This window comes from Uloborus diversus, chromosome 9 (genome assembly GCF_026930045.1).
Source record: "Uloborus diversus isolate 005 chromosome 9, Udiv.v.3.1, whole genome shotgun sequence".
Lineage (NCBI taxonomy): Eukaryota > Metazoa > Arthropoda > Arachnida > Araneae > Uloboridae > Uloborus > Uloborus diversus.
This window is the reverse complement of record NC_072739.1, coordinates 21985267-22005296: the sequence shown is the minus strand read 5'-3', so window position 1 is coordinate 22005296 and position 20030 is coordinate 21985267. Positions and strand designations below refer to the sequence as shown.

The window sequence follows — 20030 nt, the reverse complement described above, 5'->3', positions numbered from 1 at the left end:
GTTTAAACCATGGTTTAAACCAAACAACCCTGTTTCAGGATAGCTTTACAATCAAAATTTTAAAACTTCAATTTTGAAACATTTTCAAAGAAGGTCCCCAAAACTTGCTTTCGTTCTTAATATTATCACCAAAATTCGCTTAAAATTGCGTTTTTGGAATTTCAATTTCGAAAATTCTGGAGCAGAGCTCTCACTTCAACCCTTCCTTGTAACGTCATCAAAAGTGGCCTACAATTACGTTTTAAGAATTCCATTTCGAAACATTTCTGGGGCAGAGCGCCCAGTCCCCCCCCCCCCTACACTGATGAAGGTGTCTTAAATACCAAAATATTGCTGGAAGAAAGTCACTGACCCCTCTTCATTGCGTTACAAAAATGGCTTACAATTGCGTTTTTTCCAACTTCACTTTCAAAAACTTTACGACAAAGGACCCTGAGCCTTCCTTATTATAATTTATTTTATTTTTTTTTGGGGGGGGGGGGGGAGTCGTCGCGATATTTAGGGGGATACGCCCTTGCTCTTAGGGGGATGGTCACCCCTGAATATAGATTAGCTCTTAACAGGGGAGGTGCGGTCTCACAGACCGCTCAAAAGTTCATCCTACACCCCTATTTTATTTTCAGTCCGATTGAATGGTTTTCCCAATAGCTTTTTGTTTCATGACCTTGAACACCCCCCCCCCCTTGCTTATCAGTATCTTTAGACAAGTGCATCTGGTTTAAATTTCATTGCATTCTTTAGAAGCGGTCTGTGAGACCGCACCTCCCTCCCCTTCATTGTTATTTTCGCATGGCTTTTAAAGTTAGAACCGTAAATATAGGACCCTTTATCTTATCCGTGTTGTGCGGACAAGATACAAAATATTCTAGATTAGGTTGAGATTTGAAATGTTTACAAACGTTACGCAATAATGTTCTAGGGACAATGAAGGCTGAATTTTTCCTCGAAATACTAATAGTCGAACGGCTGTCAAAACTTTTCCGTAATGTGATATATTCAATTTTGTGGTACTTAAATATTCTGTATACATTAAAAAACTAAAATGAAATCATTAAAAAATAATAGATTCGTTTTTATTTCGAGTAATTAGTTATTTACTGTAGCATATGATTTTCTCGAAAAATCTTAAGACTCTTAACAAAATTTCCTCGGAAAAGAAATATATCGATTCAAAATTCAAAAATATTTTTTCCCTGAGCTAATAAAAGTTCAAAGAACATCTGAGGGAAATTACAGAAACGTATCTTAATTACAGTTTTTAAAAAAATTGTAAATGGTGCGGTCCCCTGTTTATGTCCTACTTTTTCACCTCCTCTGTTATGGATTAATACAATTTTTAGTAGGGGGCCCAAAATCAGATTTGGGGAGGGGGCGAATATTTGAAGTTACGCTACTGAACATAACCATACACAGCATTTAATGACTATTTCACGACTACAGGAATAAATTTTAAATTCGTGACTTTCATTAGCTGAATCACTAAAGTCATAAATACATGTGGAAATCCTGCCAAGTCAACATAAAAACAAAGAAAACTTACCAATTTGGTGACAACATGTCTTTGTATTGCTTTTTTTAAATCAATCACAGTTGCTTTCTGTTCCACGACAATGGAGTAAGTCTGTCTATCTGCACGATGAATAATAACTGTCATAGCACGTCCATGCTCCAACGCTAGCATGGAATTCAACTCATCAAGCGTAACACCGGACGGCAGATATTGCAAGAGTGGATCAGTTTTGATAATATCAAGAATCCCACTTTCGACAAATGCTAAAGCTTCTTGATGTGACATAGTTTCTGTTTCTAAATCAAAGGTTCCATCGTCCGTATGAAGTGAACTTGGGTGACTTTCTGCCTCAGGAGGGGTTAATAGATTTTTCTTCCATTGTAAATTAGTTTTATAAAGCACTGTAAACAAAGTCTTTCACATTTATAATTCAGATTTAGGTGAAAAACTTGTAAAATTCAAAACTCGTCCATGTTGTTGATGTAAACAAAACTGTTGTTGCCAGAAAACTCGTTTAAATGTTGTCTTCTGACACTGACACTCTGGTGTTCGATGAGCTACCGGTAGCTCATCGAACACCACGTCACCTCCAATGTTTTGAAATTAGCTGACGTTGTTAGTTGTCACGTGATCAATTGATCGGTCGCTACCGGCTGAGCTCGTCAAATGTAAGCTCTGGTAGTGCTTAAATACTTAAATATTACAGCTCAATTAAATATTTCTAGAATTTTCCATGGATAAATATTCATCACTTATATAAAAAAATTAATTTTTATTTGAGTATTTTATTTATTTAGTTTTTCGTTCTATTTTTATCTTCATTGAAAAAAATATGGCAACAACCATTTCGATTGATTGTTTTGTTTACTTCGCACTGGAAGGGAAAACGGGAAGCAGTTATTACTCATTGTTCAAATACCTTTTCCCCGTTTATCTTTTCGTAAAATTTCTGTGATAGCATGTGATGCAAAGCCTTTGTTATTGAAACAGACCGTGAAGATTTTAAAATTTACCTCCTGTCAAATAGTATGCATCTCTTTCTTTGAGAATTCATTACTTTTCTTATCTTTTTTTGTACTAAATGAAACATGGATCTTGAAAATTGATTTTTAAAAGACATTTTCCTAACTTGTCTGAAATATAGTCGCAACTTCCCTTTTTTTCCTGTTAAAAGTTTTCATATCAAATATACCGTTGTAATTTTAAGAAAAGGATTTTAATAGTATTGTTATTATCAATATATGTTAATTTAATTTTGTTTTTCATTGTGGTAAATTACAATCGTTTGAAGAATGTTCAAAAAGGGATGTGAATATTCTGAAGGAACTTTCCGGAATTCAAGTTAAAAATTAATGAATAAAATCAGATAGCATATTATTTTCCTTCATCAAAAGAAATCGGATTTTTATATTTTTTCATTAAAATTATTTGAAGCTATTTAAGATCGAAACTATTTGTGTGGACTAATCAAATGTATTTTCAGTTTGCAACTAAGCATCAGTCTTGATCGCAGAAATTATTGCATTGTTGTGACTTTTTTTTATCACTAATAGATATTCAAAATGTCTGAAAAATAATTAATGATAACCACAAATAAAACTGATCACAGAAATTAAAAAATATATATAATATGCATGAAGTAACAGAAAATTTTGACTTATGAAAGTTGTTGTAACTTCTATAAATTGTCATCAGTAGAGACGTACCGAGTATTCGGTAACTACTCGGTACTCGGCCAATACCGAGTAGTTGCAAAAAAATGAATATTGTCCAAGGCAGATACTAAAATTTATAAAAAAAAAGAGCAAGCGTTATATTCTGCAATCATTTACAATTAAAATTTATAAGTCAAATTTAAATTTTGAGAATAATGAAGTTTGTAATGCTTCAATGGAATAAATCTTTATTTTAATGTCCCCAAAGTTAATAAAACTTGTTTATTAAAAATTATGCAAAAAATGTAAGTAGAAAATATGGAATTTTTATATTAAAAATGATCTTTTGCTACAAACAAAAATTAGTTATAAAAAATATAAAAATACCTTTGCTTAAAAAATTAAAGGAAATAAAACAACGTTAAAAGCACAGTGCAGGAACACTGCAGACACGTGTTTTGGCGTTACAAAGAATTTCTTTTTCAATGCACAAAATGGGAGCTCGTGGATTTAAAGGCATCTGACAAAAGTCGAATTTTTTTGTCGAATGTCTTTACATTCTTTAGCTCACATGTTATGCACTGAAAAAGACATTCCTTGTAACGGGGGAGGGGAGGGGGGGCAAAAACACGTGTCTGCAGTGTTCCTGCACATTTGTTTTATCTGCTTTTAAAAAATATTTATGTTTGGCGGACTAGAACTATAATTGATTAGTATACAGTGAAACCCCTCTTAACGGACACCTCTCTTATGTGGACAATTTTTAATTCCCCAGTTCCAATGCAAATAACATTATTAAACCCCTGTCCTGCGGACACCTCTCTATTGCGGACAAAAAAAATTGTCCTGTTAGTGTCCGCATTAGAGGGATTTTACTGTAATTTGTTTTAATTCTAATTTGATTAATCATACCTTTTATTTATTTTTAATTTTAAGAATAATTTTTTGGTAAAATTTTTGACACAAACAAAATTGTTTATATAATGTGTAATTAAACTTCAGCAGGAATTTAGTTTTAGAAACTATTATATGGACAAGGAGGTCTATACTACTATTCCAATAAGTTCAAAATTCATCACATGTGTGTCAGTGGTTCTTCTTAAAACGTAAATGGTACTTGGTAACTCGGCCGAGTCGTGAAAGGCCGAGTACTCGGTACTAGGCCGAGTACTCGGCTACTCGGTCAAAGTGCTACTCGGTACGTTTCTAGTCATCAGTAATGTCTATTTACGTTAATTTTAAAGTAATACAGTCATACCTCTTAAAAGTGAAAAAGCTGAACACGAAGTGCAGACCAAGATAATTTAGACAAATACGTGAACATAGTTCGCAGAAAATTTCCTAAGTTTGCTGAAAATGTCGATATTTTTTTAAACAAATTTCTGTAATATTATTATTATTTTGATGAGCTACAAATGTTGATCTCAAATTTTGAGGTACCTAAATCAATAATATTTCATAAAATGATTAAATGTATTTGAAAAAACATTCTGCTTGCATTCTTGCATAGTGGTACTCCACTCACTTTAAACGTTAATTTTTTTCGGTTGGCCGCAATATAAGACAAGGCAGGAATACCAGATTTTTCGGCAGAAAATTTTTAAACACTCATAAGAGTTTACAGACAGTTAAATTTTATCTAGGTCTGATGAAATGTTGATTTCGTCCTGTGAGTTTATAATCACTTCTTTATTTATCAGATAAAATAAGATCTGGCTAACTTGAAATAATTATCATGATCCTTTGAGTTTCGTATTTACAGGTCGACTGTATTTCATATTTATTTAACAACTCATTAATTAGCTAAATGAAAATTTAGATTATGTAATGAATTTTTCACATATTAAATCAAGTTAGACTATCAAATTATGTATATGTTGAATATATGATTTCATGATTATCACACATGCTTTTAATATAAATTAATTGATGCAAAAATTATCTTTCCCAGTTTTTGCATTTAGCTTATTAGATTTTATTTTTATTTTGCTTCAAAGTTAGTATTAAATTGTGTTCATATGTATGTGGATTGACTTTTTTATTTTTGTTATGCTAATGGTATTAATAGTTCTGTTTGTTTAGTTTTTGACAATATTTTGTTGCAGATTCTCTATTTATTATGTCTGATTTTGCACCCAGTTCAAATAAACCTAAAGCTTCAGTACTTTACAGTCAAGAACTAAAATGTAAAAATAAATGTGGATTCTATGGAAATCGTGAATGGCAAGGTTATTGTTCCCAGTGCTACAGGGAACTAAACCAGAAAATAAAACCTGTTCATGACTCTAAAGGACCCTCGAAAAAGTAAGCTTTTCTATAATTCTGTTAATTGGTTGTAAATAACTTTGTTTTTACTGTAGAACCTCAATTTTACATATTCTGTTTGACCGGTGGTAAAAAGTGTTTACCAAGCGAGAAAAATTAAAATAAAAAAAGGGGGGTGGGGAGAGCATATTGTTTAAAAACTGACACTTTCCCGATGGACTCGTGGAAGAAATCTATTCTGTACTGCTCTTTTGTGTTTTGATGCAATTTCATTTATAGCTCGTTAGTTCTATACTTACTTTTTTTTTTTTTTTGCAAATTTTCCTCTTGTTTGCTTTTGCAAATAAAATTTGTTTTTGTGGTTTTTATGCTTTGATAAGACAGTAAGATGAAACAGAAAGAATGCCAAGAAGATTTCAAACAGCTCTAAGACACAAATTTATCTTCAAAAAAAAAAAAAAAAAGACCCAGGTAGAAAATTTATGCGTGTCTTGTAGAGGAAGTACGATTTAGATTTATTTGGGGAAAATGTACTAAGCAGAGTTTCCGATGAAGACCAAAGGAAGACGTAAAATCAGGAATATTTTAACAATACAGGTATGACATTTTTTTACAAACCAACAAAAATGAAATTGGAAGGGTATGAAACGAACGACATATGAAACGAATGATGTGAAATCAGGGTCCTACCATACTTGGTTTTTTAATACATTAGTGACTTAAATTTCACTTTTTTCATTGTTTTTAGTCTCCAGTACTTGTTGTAAAAATAATTATTTTATTGTGCAGTGCTGTTTGATGTGTTAGTGTGATTCAAAATTATAAAGTCCATTAATACCCACTATTTCATCTTAATTACACATGCAACAATTTTATACGACATGATAAATAAACCTTTTACTCATTGCTATGATTTTCCTTAGTATAACCTGTTATATATTTTTTTCATTCTTAAAAGTACAAATTAGAGATGGGCGCTCAGTTCACAAATTGCTTAAAAGAATTGATTCTTTCAACTGAGCGAATGAGTAGCAGTTCTCAAAACACAAAGGGCAATCTTCTATTGAATTAAGTCTTTTGGCGAATTGCAAAGTGAGTTAGCCAATTCACTCACTTGGTGATTTGCCAAAAGACTTGCAATTTCTCGCCTACTGTGATCACAAATCGGTGATTTTGCTCAAAGTCTGAAAGCTTGAAAAGGAATTATAACTTTTTTTGAGGGTTTTTTGTAGGTCCGTTCCCAAGACAACGATTCTTCTCAATTCAGAGAAAATAAAGAATGATTTCACGGAGTTACTTGAGGAATTATTCCCAACTGTTTTAATCTGTTGTAGTACTGTTGATAGGCAATGGCTGTAGGGTTAAATTATTTAGATTTGATTATTTGGAAATTTTTTCTCATTCTGAAAAGGGTGTTTGGGGCTATGTTATCTATGCAGATAGATATTTTTAGAGTTGACGTTGTTTGAAAACTAGAACCAGAGCTGCTAACTCCTACAAAAAAATCGTAGTTTCTACGAACAAAAGTCTTAAGTAACAAATCTTTTCCTGCATAAGCTCACCTATTTTTCTTGTAACCTCAAAACACGTGAGTGGAGTAATCTGCTATTGTATGTAGTTATTTAATATTTTTACTAATTTAGATTTTCAAAGTTTGGCAGCTCTGACTATAAACCTTATTCTGTCACGGACTTTTGAGGACTAATGTCCAAATTTTAATAGGGATTTTTAAGGATTGTGATCATACTTCTTAATGGGAAATTTTCAGTTTTTTTTTTTTTTTTTTTTGTATTATTTGAGCCTAATTGTTGAACATGCGTCACTTGACGTAACTTTTATTTCCAAAGTAGACCGTGCAAAGCTGGGCAGCGCCGCCAACTGACAAATATTTAGCAGAGCAGCATCTATCAAGAAAAAATATGCTCCAAAGGTTGTGCAAACCTGCAACATAGGTTTCTTGTGAAAGAATATTTTTAAAATCTGGACAAATTGTCACTGAAAAAAAAGAATTGGCTTCCTACAAAGAAATGGTTTAAGATGTTTTTGAGTAGAAATTCTGGACTCTTGTAAATTTAAGAAAAAAAAAATAATTTTAATGTGTGTATATATTTTTTTAGCTTTGCAAGTGAATAGGTGAATTGCTAACAAGAAGTAGTTTTTTTTGGTTGGCTTGCTCACTAGAGATGAGTTCAGGCTAATTTTTGAGAGCCCGAAGGAAACTTCAAAATCCTTCTACAGTCTGACATGATTTAATGAAATGTTAGTGTCAGCTGTTGTTTTACAACAACTAAATATGGGTACTTGTGTTGCAACTGCGTTCGGTTCCTTTTTTTTATCTCTCTGTTAATGAAAAATGTTCTGTTGAATATTCTTCAGTAACAGAAGTTTCTAAATTTTCTCAAAATGCTCCACTTCAAATGCATTACTATATGAAATATTGCAATAGTCATCGCAAAATATATATATACTAGCAAAAATTCCCGGCGTTGCCTGGGTCAGTAATAATTATGAGAAAAAATCGTTACTTGCTTTTGTTTTCTGTTTTAAGTGAAAGAATTTAAAACACATCTTTTTGACGTGATTAAAAATAGAGTTTCTTCCTTACCCATAAAACTAAAATAGCAATAAGTAGAAAGAACAAAATAGTATTGATTTAGAAACGAAAGCACTATATTTAAGCATATACAAATTTCCGAAACATGAAATTAATCTTCTCATGTTTAAAAAAATTAATCTGTTGATACTTTTTTTTTTTTAACATGGAGTCTGAAACCTTCTCTGTATGACTAATGAAGTACGAAGTAATTAAAAAAAAGTAGCTGCGCTCGTAATCCCCTTATACTTGCTTTAGTTATTTCGGGAAATTTCAATCATTGTGGCTCTTGGTGCGATTTTACCGAATTTGCGAGAGTCGTTTTGGGGTACCTTCGATGATGCTCCCCCTTCTTTCCTTACTTTGTAAAACGATATGATATTAATTTTCGTTACAGAGATATCGTCGCCAGATGCTGAGATACTTTTGGTCACCATAAAATGGCGCTGTACCGTTTCATTCGAAATGTTTCCAATATAAGTAATAAAATCTGGTGATTGTTTGAAATTGTGCAAAAAGGAAAACTAATGGAAGTTTTTGTGCTGTTTATGGATTTGCCTAATTTAGTTGCTGGATTATTTAACTCAGTAAAAAAAGTCTTTTGAAAATTCTTTCATTGGCAATATTTTGTTTACATGGTGAAAGCTGAGAAACATTATGACGTAGTCTTCGGCTTCAAAAACAGCGTTGAAAAAACTGCCAAATGCATCAGCTACGGAAATCTTTCTGCAAAAATTTTGGCGATCTGCTGGTTGATTGGATAATGAGTAGCGTTCAATCAGCATAAATAATAATAAAAACCATTAATTACATTAAAGTTCCGTTTAAGTGAAAAATGATCAGCGAAATCATGTATTATTTGCCAATCTTGTGCAAAAATCTTACTTCAAGATTTGATTTGAGAAAAGCCTTGAACAGTCACGAAAAGCAAAGATAGTCAACAATACAACAAATGTCGCTATCGACAGGGAGTTGAGATGATACACTAAATACTGTATTGAGTTGAGGAAAGCCTTTGAACATGGAACTAAAAAACTCGTAACTTGTTTTTTATTCTACTTAGAAATTTCGAACATGTGCCATCTTCAGCAGAAAAATCAGAGCTTTCAATGGACATACAATGTAAATATGTGCAAGTATTTTTTCATCCCAATATTAGAGAATTTATACAAAAATTGTGTTTTATTGCTCCCTAAGGGGTTTTGCCCCCCATAACGCGACGAAAACTACCCTATGTGTTATTCTGATGCATAAGCTATATTATTGTAAAGTTTTATCAGAATCCGTTCAGTAGTTTTTGTGTGAAAGAGTAACAAACATCCATACATCCATACAGACAAACTTTCGCATATATAATAGTAGTAAGATATACAAATTAGGCGTTCATTTATTTATTTTATTTTATTTTTGATTAAATTTTCACATTGATTTTGATTTAAATGTTCATTTCTGTTTCTCACAGCATGTTAATGTTTTTTTTTTTGCTTTGAATTTGTTTGGAGATGGACGATTGAATGTCTTATCTTGAGCTCAAGCCCGGAACCTATCTTCGATTCTAGAGCCCGAGCCTGTCTCATCTCTATTGCCCACCACTAGTACAAATAAAAGAGAGATATTGATAATTTTTGACACATAATGGTTCTTGTGATCTGTATAAATAAAACAGAGTGTGTGACACTCACATCCTGGCCAGATGAAAAGGTCCAAAAATAGGAAATTTTTGTTGCAGGTACCTTAGATTGGATCCACCTTGAAGCAATTTTTCCAAAATTTGAATTTTTCTTTTTTATGTACATTTAATACCAAAAAATGGCTTAACAACTTTTTCTATGTGAAGAAATAACTGCATTGTTTCGAACTTCGTGCTACAGTTGGAAAACCTGTAAAAAAAAAAAAAAATTAACTCTAATTTGAATTCCGAAACTTTGAATTCAAATTATGTTTTTCGCAATCACGAGTTGCGACAAGACTCTACTGGTTAGAGTTATTGTTTCTAGAAATGGCTCCCCCGCCCAAGCATGTCCCTCCTCCTGGGTGGTTACGTGTGTATAGTTGTGTGTGTAGGCTTACGTGTGTGTACGTAGGCGTGTGTATGTGTGTAAAGGCGTGTGCGCGTAGGCGACTGTGTATGCGCATGCGTGTGTAGGACATGGACGCCACCGCCCAGCAAAAGTGGATTCCGGGGGACAGTGCTCAGGACCAGCCGTGCCGCCGCCGGTGGTGCTGCAGGCCTGGTCCAAGCTGAAAAAGGAACCGGAACATCAAGTGACTGTCAAGTGAGAACAATAAGCAATCGTGATTGCTCAAAAAATAAATAAATAAAAATTAAAAAAAATTGGAAGTTTTTCCCCTTCATGCCAAAGCTCAAAGCAATGTTTTTATAATTAACAAATACCAGCTGATAAAAAAGAGTGGGGTACTTCATTTCATTGAAATAAATATCAATAATGACAGAAAAATAAAATTTTTAATTTATTTTTCTTAAGTGTCATGATCAGGGTTCGCCGATATATATCAGTTGATATATATGACAATATATCCTATATTTATTTTTAAAATATCATGATATTTTGATATTTTTGATATTTATTTTTTCAGCTGCAGTATTTTCAATGTTAAAATTACATTAATCATAGTAATATTGTTCGTTTATTGTTAAAAATAATCAAAAACTTATGTACTATATTTTAATGCTGTATTATTACATCATTGAATATTACAAACTAATATAATGTTCCTTTTTTACTTTACATTCATAAAATTATAAGTAATGTAGCAGTTTTAATTCATATTAAAAGTTCCTGTAATTAAATATTAAATATTGGTCAGAGAAAAAGAAAATGTCTTATGACTCTGCACCGACCAATATGTATTTTTTATTTCTGAATCATATAACTGTGTAGAAGTAGCTAACACAAAAAAAAATGAGTGAAAGAGCTAATGTTAAATTAACTCCATCAAAATTGATAGAAATGTAAAATGAATTATTAGATGTAAATATTAAAAGAAACCTTAATTTTAAATCTACATATTGTAATTATAATATAAGAAAATAAAGAGTGATTTGAGGATGCATAGTTACTATTTTGAATACTTTAGTTTGTGCTTATTGAAAATATCGGATCCAAATATCCGATATCTATCAAAATATCCGATATTTTTGATATTTTTGGAAATATCATGATATTTTCGAACGCTGGTCATGATACATTGATTTAAATTTATATGTATATTTTAAATGTTTATGTCTTCCTTCTCTATACTTATAGGGTTGTGAGAAGTTACAGTGATGCTCACGAAAGCTCAATTAGTCTTGGCTTCTCAAAATTTGAGGAGAAGAAGAAGCAGCATTCAGAGAAAAGAAGTAAAACTATCAAAAGCATTATTAAAAGGGGACACACATCAAAAGGTATGAACACTTTGCTGTTGTATATTGAGATTTGTCCTTAATACATTTATCTCAGGTGAAAAATACTGCTCTAAAAAGTAAATTTCAGGTGTTTTGCGTTTGATTTTGCATTATGGTTTTTTCCCCTCCTTGGATGTTTGGTTGATTTTTTATGAGTTTTATTTAATAAATATTGATGGAATAATTTCCCAGGAAATTAAGTACAGTAGACCCTCGTTTTACGCAGTTTCGATTATACATGGTTTAAGATTTGACACCTTTATTTTATTGTTACAAATTCTGTAAATAGTAATTATTGTAGTAACGTAACCTGTAAATAGTTTCCCGTAATGAATATACAGCCCCTATACATTCGGTGTAAGTATATGGTTCCCCCTATTTTTCATTGATAAGATTCGTGAATGAATAAAAAGAAGAAATAAAATAACGGTCTACTATTTTCGAGAAGCATTTGGAATCTTGTAGAATATTTGAGAGTTCTCTTTCGGTGTGTATAAAAAGCGTTATGCATGATAAAGAGTTCAGTTTCGATTGAGAATTTGTACTGAGAGTGTATTAGCTCTGTTTATTCGGAGGCATTTCGCTGTGTTGTTTTTCGTATTTGGAAGTAAATATGTGTGTAACCGTTGAGTTTACGGTGTTGTGTGATATTTGCTTAATTGCTGATGATTAATTTAGCAGTTGTTGACGATCTTTCCTGTACATAGTGTAAATAAATTCTCAGTGTTTTTAATCAAGAACTGTGTCTTCCTTTCAAGAAAGTTGGAAGTCGCGCCGGATCCGTTACAGTATTTTACGCGGATGAGTTTCAGTTTTATGCAGATGCGGCAATGCAAACAAATAAAATTTTCCCCTCGTTCAAAATGCAAACACCTAAAGATTGCAGATTACACGTAATCAACTGAATTTTGATGTGCTAATAATCAATCTTGTGCTACTGGAGACATTTTATGCGATTACTTCTGGAAAGAGCTCTGGAACCGAAGTTATTAAACTCACACAGTTCAGAACTCAATGGAAGATGAGCTTTTAGGAGCGACAAAGGTTGCAAAAACCAACGAGGATACCGACATCGATGGCGCACAACCAAAAACGTTCACATTGAAAATTTTGAGCCATTCCTAGACAGTGATCTTTCTGATTTGTTAGTGAAGGAGGATTCTATCATGGAAATGGCGCAAGGGGATGCGTTAATGCTCTGCAAAGAATTAAACAGGAAAATTCTTAATGACTGCCAAAAGATTATCATAGCCAGCTCTTCTTTATAAACAACAAGAAATTAATTTATGTTTTCTTAATGCATGTTGTGCATAAAAGTCGATATAAGTGCACATTAAACTTATTATACAATTAGTCATCACTAGCATGAAGTATTTTGTTATCTACGGAACCATACCACTATTTTAACACTAGTATCGGTTTTACGCGGATGCGGCAGTCCAAACAAATAAAATTTTCCCCTCTTTCAAAATCAAAACTCCTAAAGATTGCTGATTACGCTTAATCAATTGCATTTTGGCGTGCTAATAATTGAGCTTGGGCCACTGGAGACATTTTATGCGATTGGTTCCCGAGCTCTTTCCAGAAGTAAAGTTATCAAACTCACACAGTTCAGAACTCACTGGAAGAAGAACTTTTAGGCGTGACAAAGGATGAAAAAACCAACGAGGTTACCGACATCGATGACACAGCCAAAAATGTTCACATTGAAAAATTTGAGCCATTCCTAGACACTAGAAATGATCTTTCTGATTTGTTAGTTAAGAAGGATTCTATCATGGAAATGACGCAAGTGATCATGGATGTGTTAATTCTCTGCAAAAAACTACAGAGAAAAATTCTTAACTGCCAAAAGACTATTGTAGCCAGCTCCTTTTCTTAAACACTAAATTAATTTGTGTTTTCTTTATGCATGCTGGGCATATGTATCGATATACGTACACATTAAAACTTATTATACAATTAGTCATCAATAGAATGAAGTAGTTTTTTTTATCTACGGAACCAAACCCCTATTTTAACACTAGTATTAGGTTTCAATTTATGCAGCATTTCCGTGGAACGTAACCCCCACGTAAAATGAGGTTCTATCGTACAATTAAAAATTTTTGTTTCTTTTCTGTGAGTAGTTTGGGCTATTTTTCAAAAACTTTTGTTTCTTGAACAATAATACTAAAATGTATCACTTTGCAGTTCAAGACTTTATGTTTTTTAATTTGGCATACTATGTTTGACATATGAGTCACTTTTCTGAACTACTTTATTTACCCTTAAATAAAGTAAGATTTGAAAAAAAGTGAGAGAAATAAATAAATATTTGTATCTTTCTGGAAAATTTAATGTAGACACCAGAAAATATCATTCCCTAACTCTTTTATTAGTTTTCTGGGCAGGGGGGGAGAACAAATTATCCAAATCACTCTCAAGTAATAGCTATCGTTGTTAGCTTTCCCTTCAATTTACGAGGTGAACCACACCATGGCTGCAGACTCTCGCTGGTAAGCTTAATTTACTTTAGCTACCAGTTTGGTGGCACTCTGAGCAATGAGCTGATATCTTCCTCCTGCTTGGTTATTCACTATTCCAGACTGAAAGTTCATAACAAGGACGAAACTGCTGTCTCTGGATGCGATAACTAGGCTGTCGGTATTCGTGGATTTTATGTGTTTATCAAACCTCTATATGTGCATATGCCTGGCCATAGCTAGGATTCCCGTTAGGGACGGGCAAACATATGCTCATTGAGATAGTGGTTTCTAGTTGCCAGCCCTCCTAGTACGGATCTCAGAAATTACTTGAAATTATAGCCCTCCTCTCCTCTGACAAATAAAAAAGAAAAGCTATATTTGATCAGATGAGGGCAGAAAAAGTGGTTATGTGACTCTCCCTCGGAAATGTTTCGAAACTGAAGTCCTAAAATTGCAATTTTAAGTTATCTTTGGTGACATTTTGAAAGAGATTGAGAATCTGACGTTCTCTTCTAGAGAGGAGCTGTTGCCCCTCCCTGTCCCTCTCTGGCTACGCCCATGTACATATGACACTTAGAACATTTTAGATCAACTGAGGATTATTCCAGAACATGGTAAAAAGTTCTTCTGTGAGGTCATATATATGGGCTCATTGATATAAAATATTTTAAACTTTAATTTTCTTCTATTTATTGCAGAAAGTTCCACTCAGTCGCCATCCAAAGACATCTTTACGATCGCTGAAATACACCAACTGAGTAAAGATTTACAGCTGAAAGATTCCGTTGCGAAGGATGTCTTTAAGCAGATTCAAACCCAGCTGGACATCATGAGCAAGTTCTATGACAAGTCCATTGATGAGCAGTCTGAAGTGATGCAAGATTTTTACAATTTTATGTCTAACAGACTGGAGACCCATCCTGCTTACCAAGGTAAATATAAGAAATTGAACGGTGAAATATCAGAAATTTTTAATATTTAAGTATTTTATGAGCTGTGTGTAGTAATAACTGGTAGTGAGAAGTGCAATAGTTGACATATGTGAGTGTTTTCAAAACAAAAGGGGAATGTAATGTGCTCAAGTTATGAATACTTACTGATTTATGCTTAAATTAGACTATTTCTCAATTTAAAAAGGGGTGAAGGAGAGTACAGAATTTTAAACTATGCTAAAATATAGATTAAAATTTAAGCAATAAAGGCAGATATTTCGTCTACTCTTATCAGAATTCAGGAAAAAAGCCCTTGACAACTTTTATGCTTAAAAAAAATGGCTTAGCCCAAGTGCATATTATCCGCAGTCTTTCACACTCTCAAAGAAAGGGGGAAAAATACTGATGATTAACAGATTGCAGCAAAATGCTTTCATTTTAACTTGACAAGTGCAAAATCTACTTCTAGGTATTTCTATTTGTTTCTTTCATCTCTCTTCCAGTGAGGTCAAACCTTCCAAGGTCGCTAGAACCCGATTAGTTGAAACTTGATTTTTAGATCTACGCTACTAACTGCTTTAAATCTACACCACATACTGAGTTTTAGATCTACACCTATAGTTGCAACCAGATTTTTTGATTAAGGCCTTATAGCTTTAGAGCTGATTCTTAGATCATAACTGATTCTTAGATCAACACTAGTTACTGATTCTTAGCTTTACACTACTCATTGACAACATTTCATTTGGGTGGGGGGGGGGGGCGAGTTTTTTTAAACATGAATTACCTTTGTATAAAATGACATGCATAAAAGGAAAACAAAGCGATCATAAAATGGATTTAATATTTAAAAAACAATGTGATTAAAACGAATTACATTTTGTGACAGAAGTTCAAATCTATTTTATAGGTTGTCATAAAAATATTGCTACATGTTTTGCCCGTTACTGAAGTTTTAGTCTGCGATTTTTGGAGCCAGGCAATAGAGAGAATTTAATTACTATTTCATCAATGTCCAGAATAGTATCTTGTGCTATTGCAAGTACAGCTAGAGATCAAAGCCTTTCTTATCCCATTGTGCTTCCAAGATAACTAACTCTTCAACCTCCTGAGAGACTAAAAAGATCTTTCACAGCTGGCTGAGCTGATTGGAATGGTTAAAATCAATTGAAGCAATAAAGCTATGTTTGAGAACACATTTTTTCAGCCTTTTCTCTTTAAAATAATCAAGTCTACTTTTGAAATCCAGCTGATCTTCATTTTTCATCATTAAATAATACAAACGCAATTCACAAAGCAATTTTTCTTCTCTCATGTAATAAACTTTACTTATAACTGAAACATTTCATTTTTCTTTCTCAATATCTGTTTCAAGAACTTAAGACCAACAGCACAGATAAACTATTTTCATGAAATCTTCTTTCGATTTCATTCAAAACTGAATCTATAATTCTATACAAAACATCGATTTGATGATATGATTTTACATCATTATGTGGATTTTGTTCACCTTCTTCAAGTTTATTAGGAATTTTTTTGCACCTTTTTAAAATCGGCCCGGAATAAGAATTTTTTTTGCAGAGTTCTGTCACAAAGCTCCATTCTTAAAATATGCATCACTGCAAAAACTATTAACAGTTTCAATTGTCGATTTAGCTAAAGCTTTCACAACCTGAAAATTAAGAATAGAAGACTGAAGAAGTTTCCATAGAGTATTGCATTGTTCAAAGACGTTTCGCAATACAAACAAAGTGAAAAAAAACTCGAAAGAAGTCAAACATGTCAAAAGGACGTCAGCTTTTCCACCATTTGAAGAGTCGTTTTCCAATAATTCTTCTAGGGTTGAAATTACTGCTTCAAAATTATCAAGAAGAGCTTTGATGGCTTTAACTCTCGAAGACCATCTTGTGTCACTGAGTGATTGCAAAACAGTAGAGCCTCCAGAAAAATTATTTGTTGAAGTGCGAATTTTTTCAAAAATTGCATGTCTTTTAATAAGATTCTATAAAAGAATATAATGCATTGAGTTATTAAAATGCGTTTCTAGCAGAAGGAATCGATGAACAAGCTCTAACTAGACACAAATTTAAGATATGAGCATAGCAATGGATATTAGAGGCCAAGGAATTTTCTTGTAAAATTTGGGTAGCTACACCACTGTACAAACCTCTCATATTAGATGCTCTGTCATAACACAGAGCAGGCAAATCTGAAATTGTTAGCCCATATGAGGAAATTATTTCTTTAATTAAAACAAACAATGCTTCTCCATCAGTTTTTTCTGTTCTGTAAAGGCTGGCAAATGATTCATGAATTTCAAAGTTATCATCAACGTATCGAAAAACTATCGCCACTTGTTCATGTTTAGAAATGTCCTGAGTTTCATCAACTATTTTGGAGAAATAGCGAGCTTTTTCGATCTCCTTTCGTATCTTATCAGTAATTTGTGTTTTACATAAATTGGGGATAATGTTTTAATGTTCTTTATGCACGTAAGTGAATGATTTTTCTTTGTTTTGAAATGGTCTTTCGATCAGAGGACAATCAAGGGCAGATTTAGGGAGGGGTCAAAGGGTCAGCTGAGCCCCCCCCCCCCTGTTACAATAATTTTATTAAGGTTATTATTAAACCTCATTTTTTTAGATTTAAAAAGATAGTTCATGCAGTCAATTTTAACCTTTTATTTGCTTGGTTCTGTAAGGCCTTGGTTCTGCAAGGCATCATAAATCAAAGGATTGACTAGATTTGTCTGTAGAGCTTTTGCAATTTCAAATTTTTTGTTCATTGTCAAAAGAACACATATATTCACTTGCGGTAATGTTACTAACCTGTCTGCCTAAGAAAACTTGACCTTTGATGAAAAGAGGGAATATGATACATGGCAAAATTTAGGGGGAGGGGGGAGTCGTGCTTCGTAGCAAATGAGAATGGGCAAACCGTGCTTCACTAATATTTTCTCACATAACAGGTTTAATGCTGGCCATTGAAACCTGACCCCCTTAACAAAAATTTCTGGACCCGCCCCTGAGGACAATCCTTAGCTCTGAGTTCCATCAACTCTAAAAAATTTCCCCTTTTATTTGAGGATATTTTTTCGCCGTGTCCCCTCAAACGAATTCCTCGACGAGCACAAAAAGTTATGGATTCACACTTTTTTCAAATAGAGGCGATTTTTTTCAACTTCTCTAGAATACTGTTTGTCAAGTTTGGCAGAAACAGAACCTGAAGACAGAGTATCAATAATATTCAATGCATAGCATACTGCCGTTTTATGAGATGAGCTTGCATCGTGAATTTTAAATTTTGTGGTTGCTTTAGACCATTTATAAAAGCCATGAAGAATGAAGGTTGGTTCAGCATATCATTTTTTAGCATTAGAAAAGGCTCTGCAAGGGAAACAAAACGATTTGTTAGCAGAAGGGCTGTATTCGAGCCATGAATATAAACTGTACCATACTTTTCTGAACTTATGGCTCTTTGGATCAGTTTGAAAGGAAGAAAGTTCTGGCTGGTAAGGTCCCAAGGTGATATTTTCTTTTGCATTTTGAGGGCCATTAGCGGGATCTCTCTCGTGCAGTAGATTTGATGTAGTAGTTTCTACATCAATTTGATCTCTTTCAGTCGAACTTTCTATCGGCATTTCATTCTTCCGTGTCTCTCACTTCTGTTTCACTTTTTTCTTTTTTTTCAACAGAATTTTCATTGGGAGGTACAGTTCCGTCTGATTTTGAATATTTTATGAAGAAATCCGTAATGTTTCCACTTCAACGTCGCTTTTTCGTGCTTATAACTGTCGCAAAATAAAAACGCTTTTTCTTCAATTTCAATAGAAACCCACAGCAATCAGAGCAAAAAACTTCAAATTCTACTCTTGTATCAAACTACTCTTGTATTATACTGTATGTCCTCCTACAATTGATTCAGTCACAGTCCTGACGTTATCAACAATGAAACTCACTCCACAGCATGATAATTTGATAATATGTTTTGGTAATGTTTGACGTGCAGGGAAAGGTTTTATTGTGACAAGGCAGAACTGGATCGGGTTACTTAACTGTTGAGAGTGACCAGTACTGGTGAGACTGTCATTTCAGGGGAATCAAGAAACAAAAAAGTGGTCAACAGTGAACGCTATCTACTAGAGTTAGGATTAAAATTTCCACTATCAAAATATCACCAAACAGGCAATTGCTTCGTTACAATGTAGAAGCAGTTTTCATCTTTCTAGTATTAAAAATAATATTTAAAAACTTGATTTTCTTTCATTTTCAAAATCTGCATAGTCCCTTACAACCACCTTTTTTGACATGGTATGATATCTTCTATGCTACAAGCTCTTAACGTTCCAGGAAAATCTATGCGTCCCATCCTTCAGTCTCAGTTCCACTCCGTTCGGGTTACAATTTTGTGCTTATTTTTACTTAAATGCAATTTATTAAAACTCTCCACTTGAGTAAGCTTTATTAGTACTGTGCTGTATTGTACTACTGTCATTCATTAATGTTTGGTAAAAGATAAGTTTCATAATAGGGTGGTTATGCTACAGCTCATGTGGAAAACACGTCTAGGGTCTAGGTTAAAACGGTTCTACCTTATTGTCAAATTCATGACTAATGTATCATCTTTTTTGTGATTGAACTTTGTTTGATGTTGGCAAAATTTCTGCTGTACTATTTGTGTAAAAGCCTTTACTGATACTAGCTTTACTAATAATAAAGCTGGATCTCTGTCTGGATGTCTGGATCTCTGTGATGTGTATAGCACCTAGACCGTTGGGCCGATTTTCATGAAATTTGGCACAAAATTAGCTGGCAGCATGGGGGTGTGCACCTTGAACTGTTTTTTTTTTTTTTTTTTTTTTTGTAAATTCCATTTTGTTATTTTTTATTCCAATTTTAAGCCCATTTTTCTCATTAATTTGAATGAGGGAGGAATACACATTTTTAAGTTTTAGGTCATTCAAAAGCTTGAAATTTTCAGATGAAGTTTGTTTAAAGTTTCCACGAGCATTCGAGAGCTACAGGAATCGCTAAATGAAAACCAAACTGCAAGGCTTACCCCAAGCAAGTCAAATGATTCTAAATGATTAAGCTTGGGAATAAAATCAAAAATTGAAGATTATTTCTGTTTTGAAAGCAAATTCCTTTTAACTTTTGAAATTAACTAGTTAGAAAAAACTTAACTTTGAAAAAAAAAAC

The 20030-nt window shown here is 33.2% G+C and overlaps 1 protein-coding gene across 2 annotated transcripts in view; it reads left to right on the top strand.

The window, feature by feature from the left end:
- The first annotated feature begins 2396 nt into the window (after positions 1-2396).
- Positions 2397-20030, top strand: part of LOC129229758 (rab5 GDP/GTP exchange factor-like) — a 31685-nt gene continuing 14051 nt past the window's right edge. For both annotated transcript variants that reach the window (XM_054864130.1, XM_054864129.1), the window contains exons 1-4: positions 2397-2536; positions 5271-5469; positions 11293-11432; positions 14599-14832. In XM_054864130.1, coding sequence (XP_054720105.1) covers positions 5285-5469; positions 11293-11432; positions 14599-14832 — 559 coding nt within the window. In that variant the 5' untranslated portion in view covers positions 2397-2536; positions 5271-5284. The remainder of the gene's footprint in view (positions 2537-5270; positions 5470-11292; positions 11433-14598; positions 14833-20030) is intronic.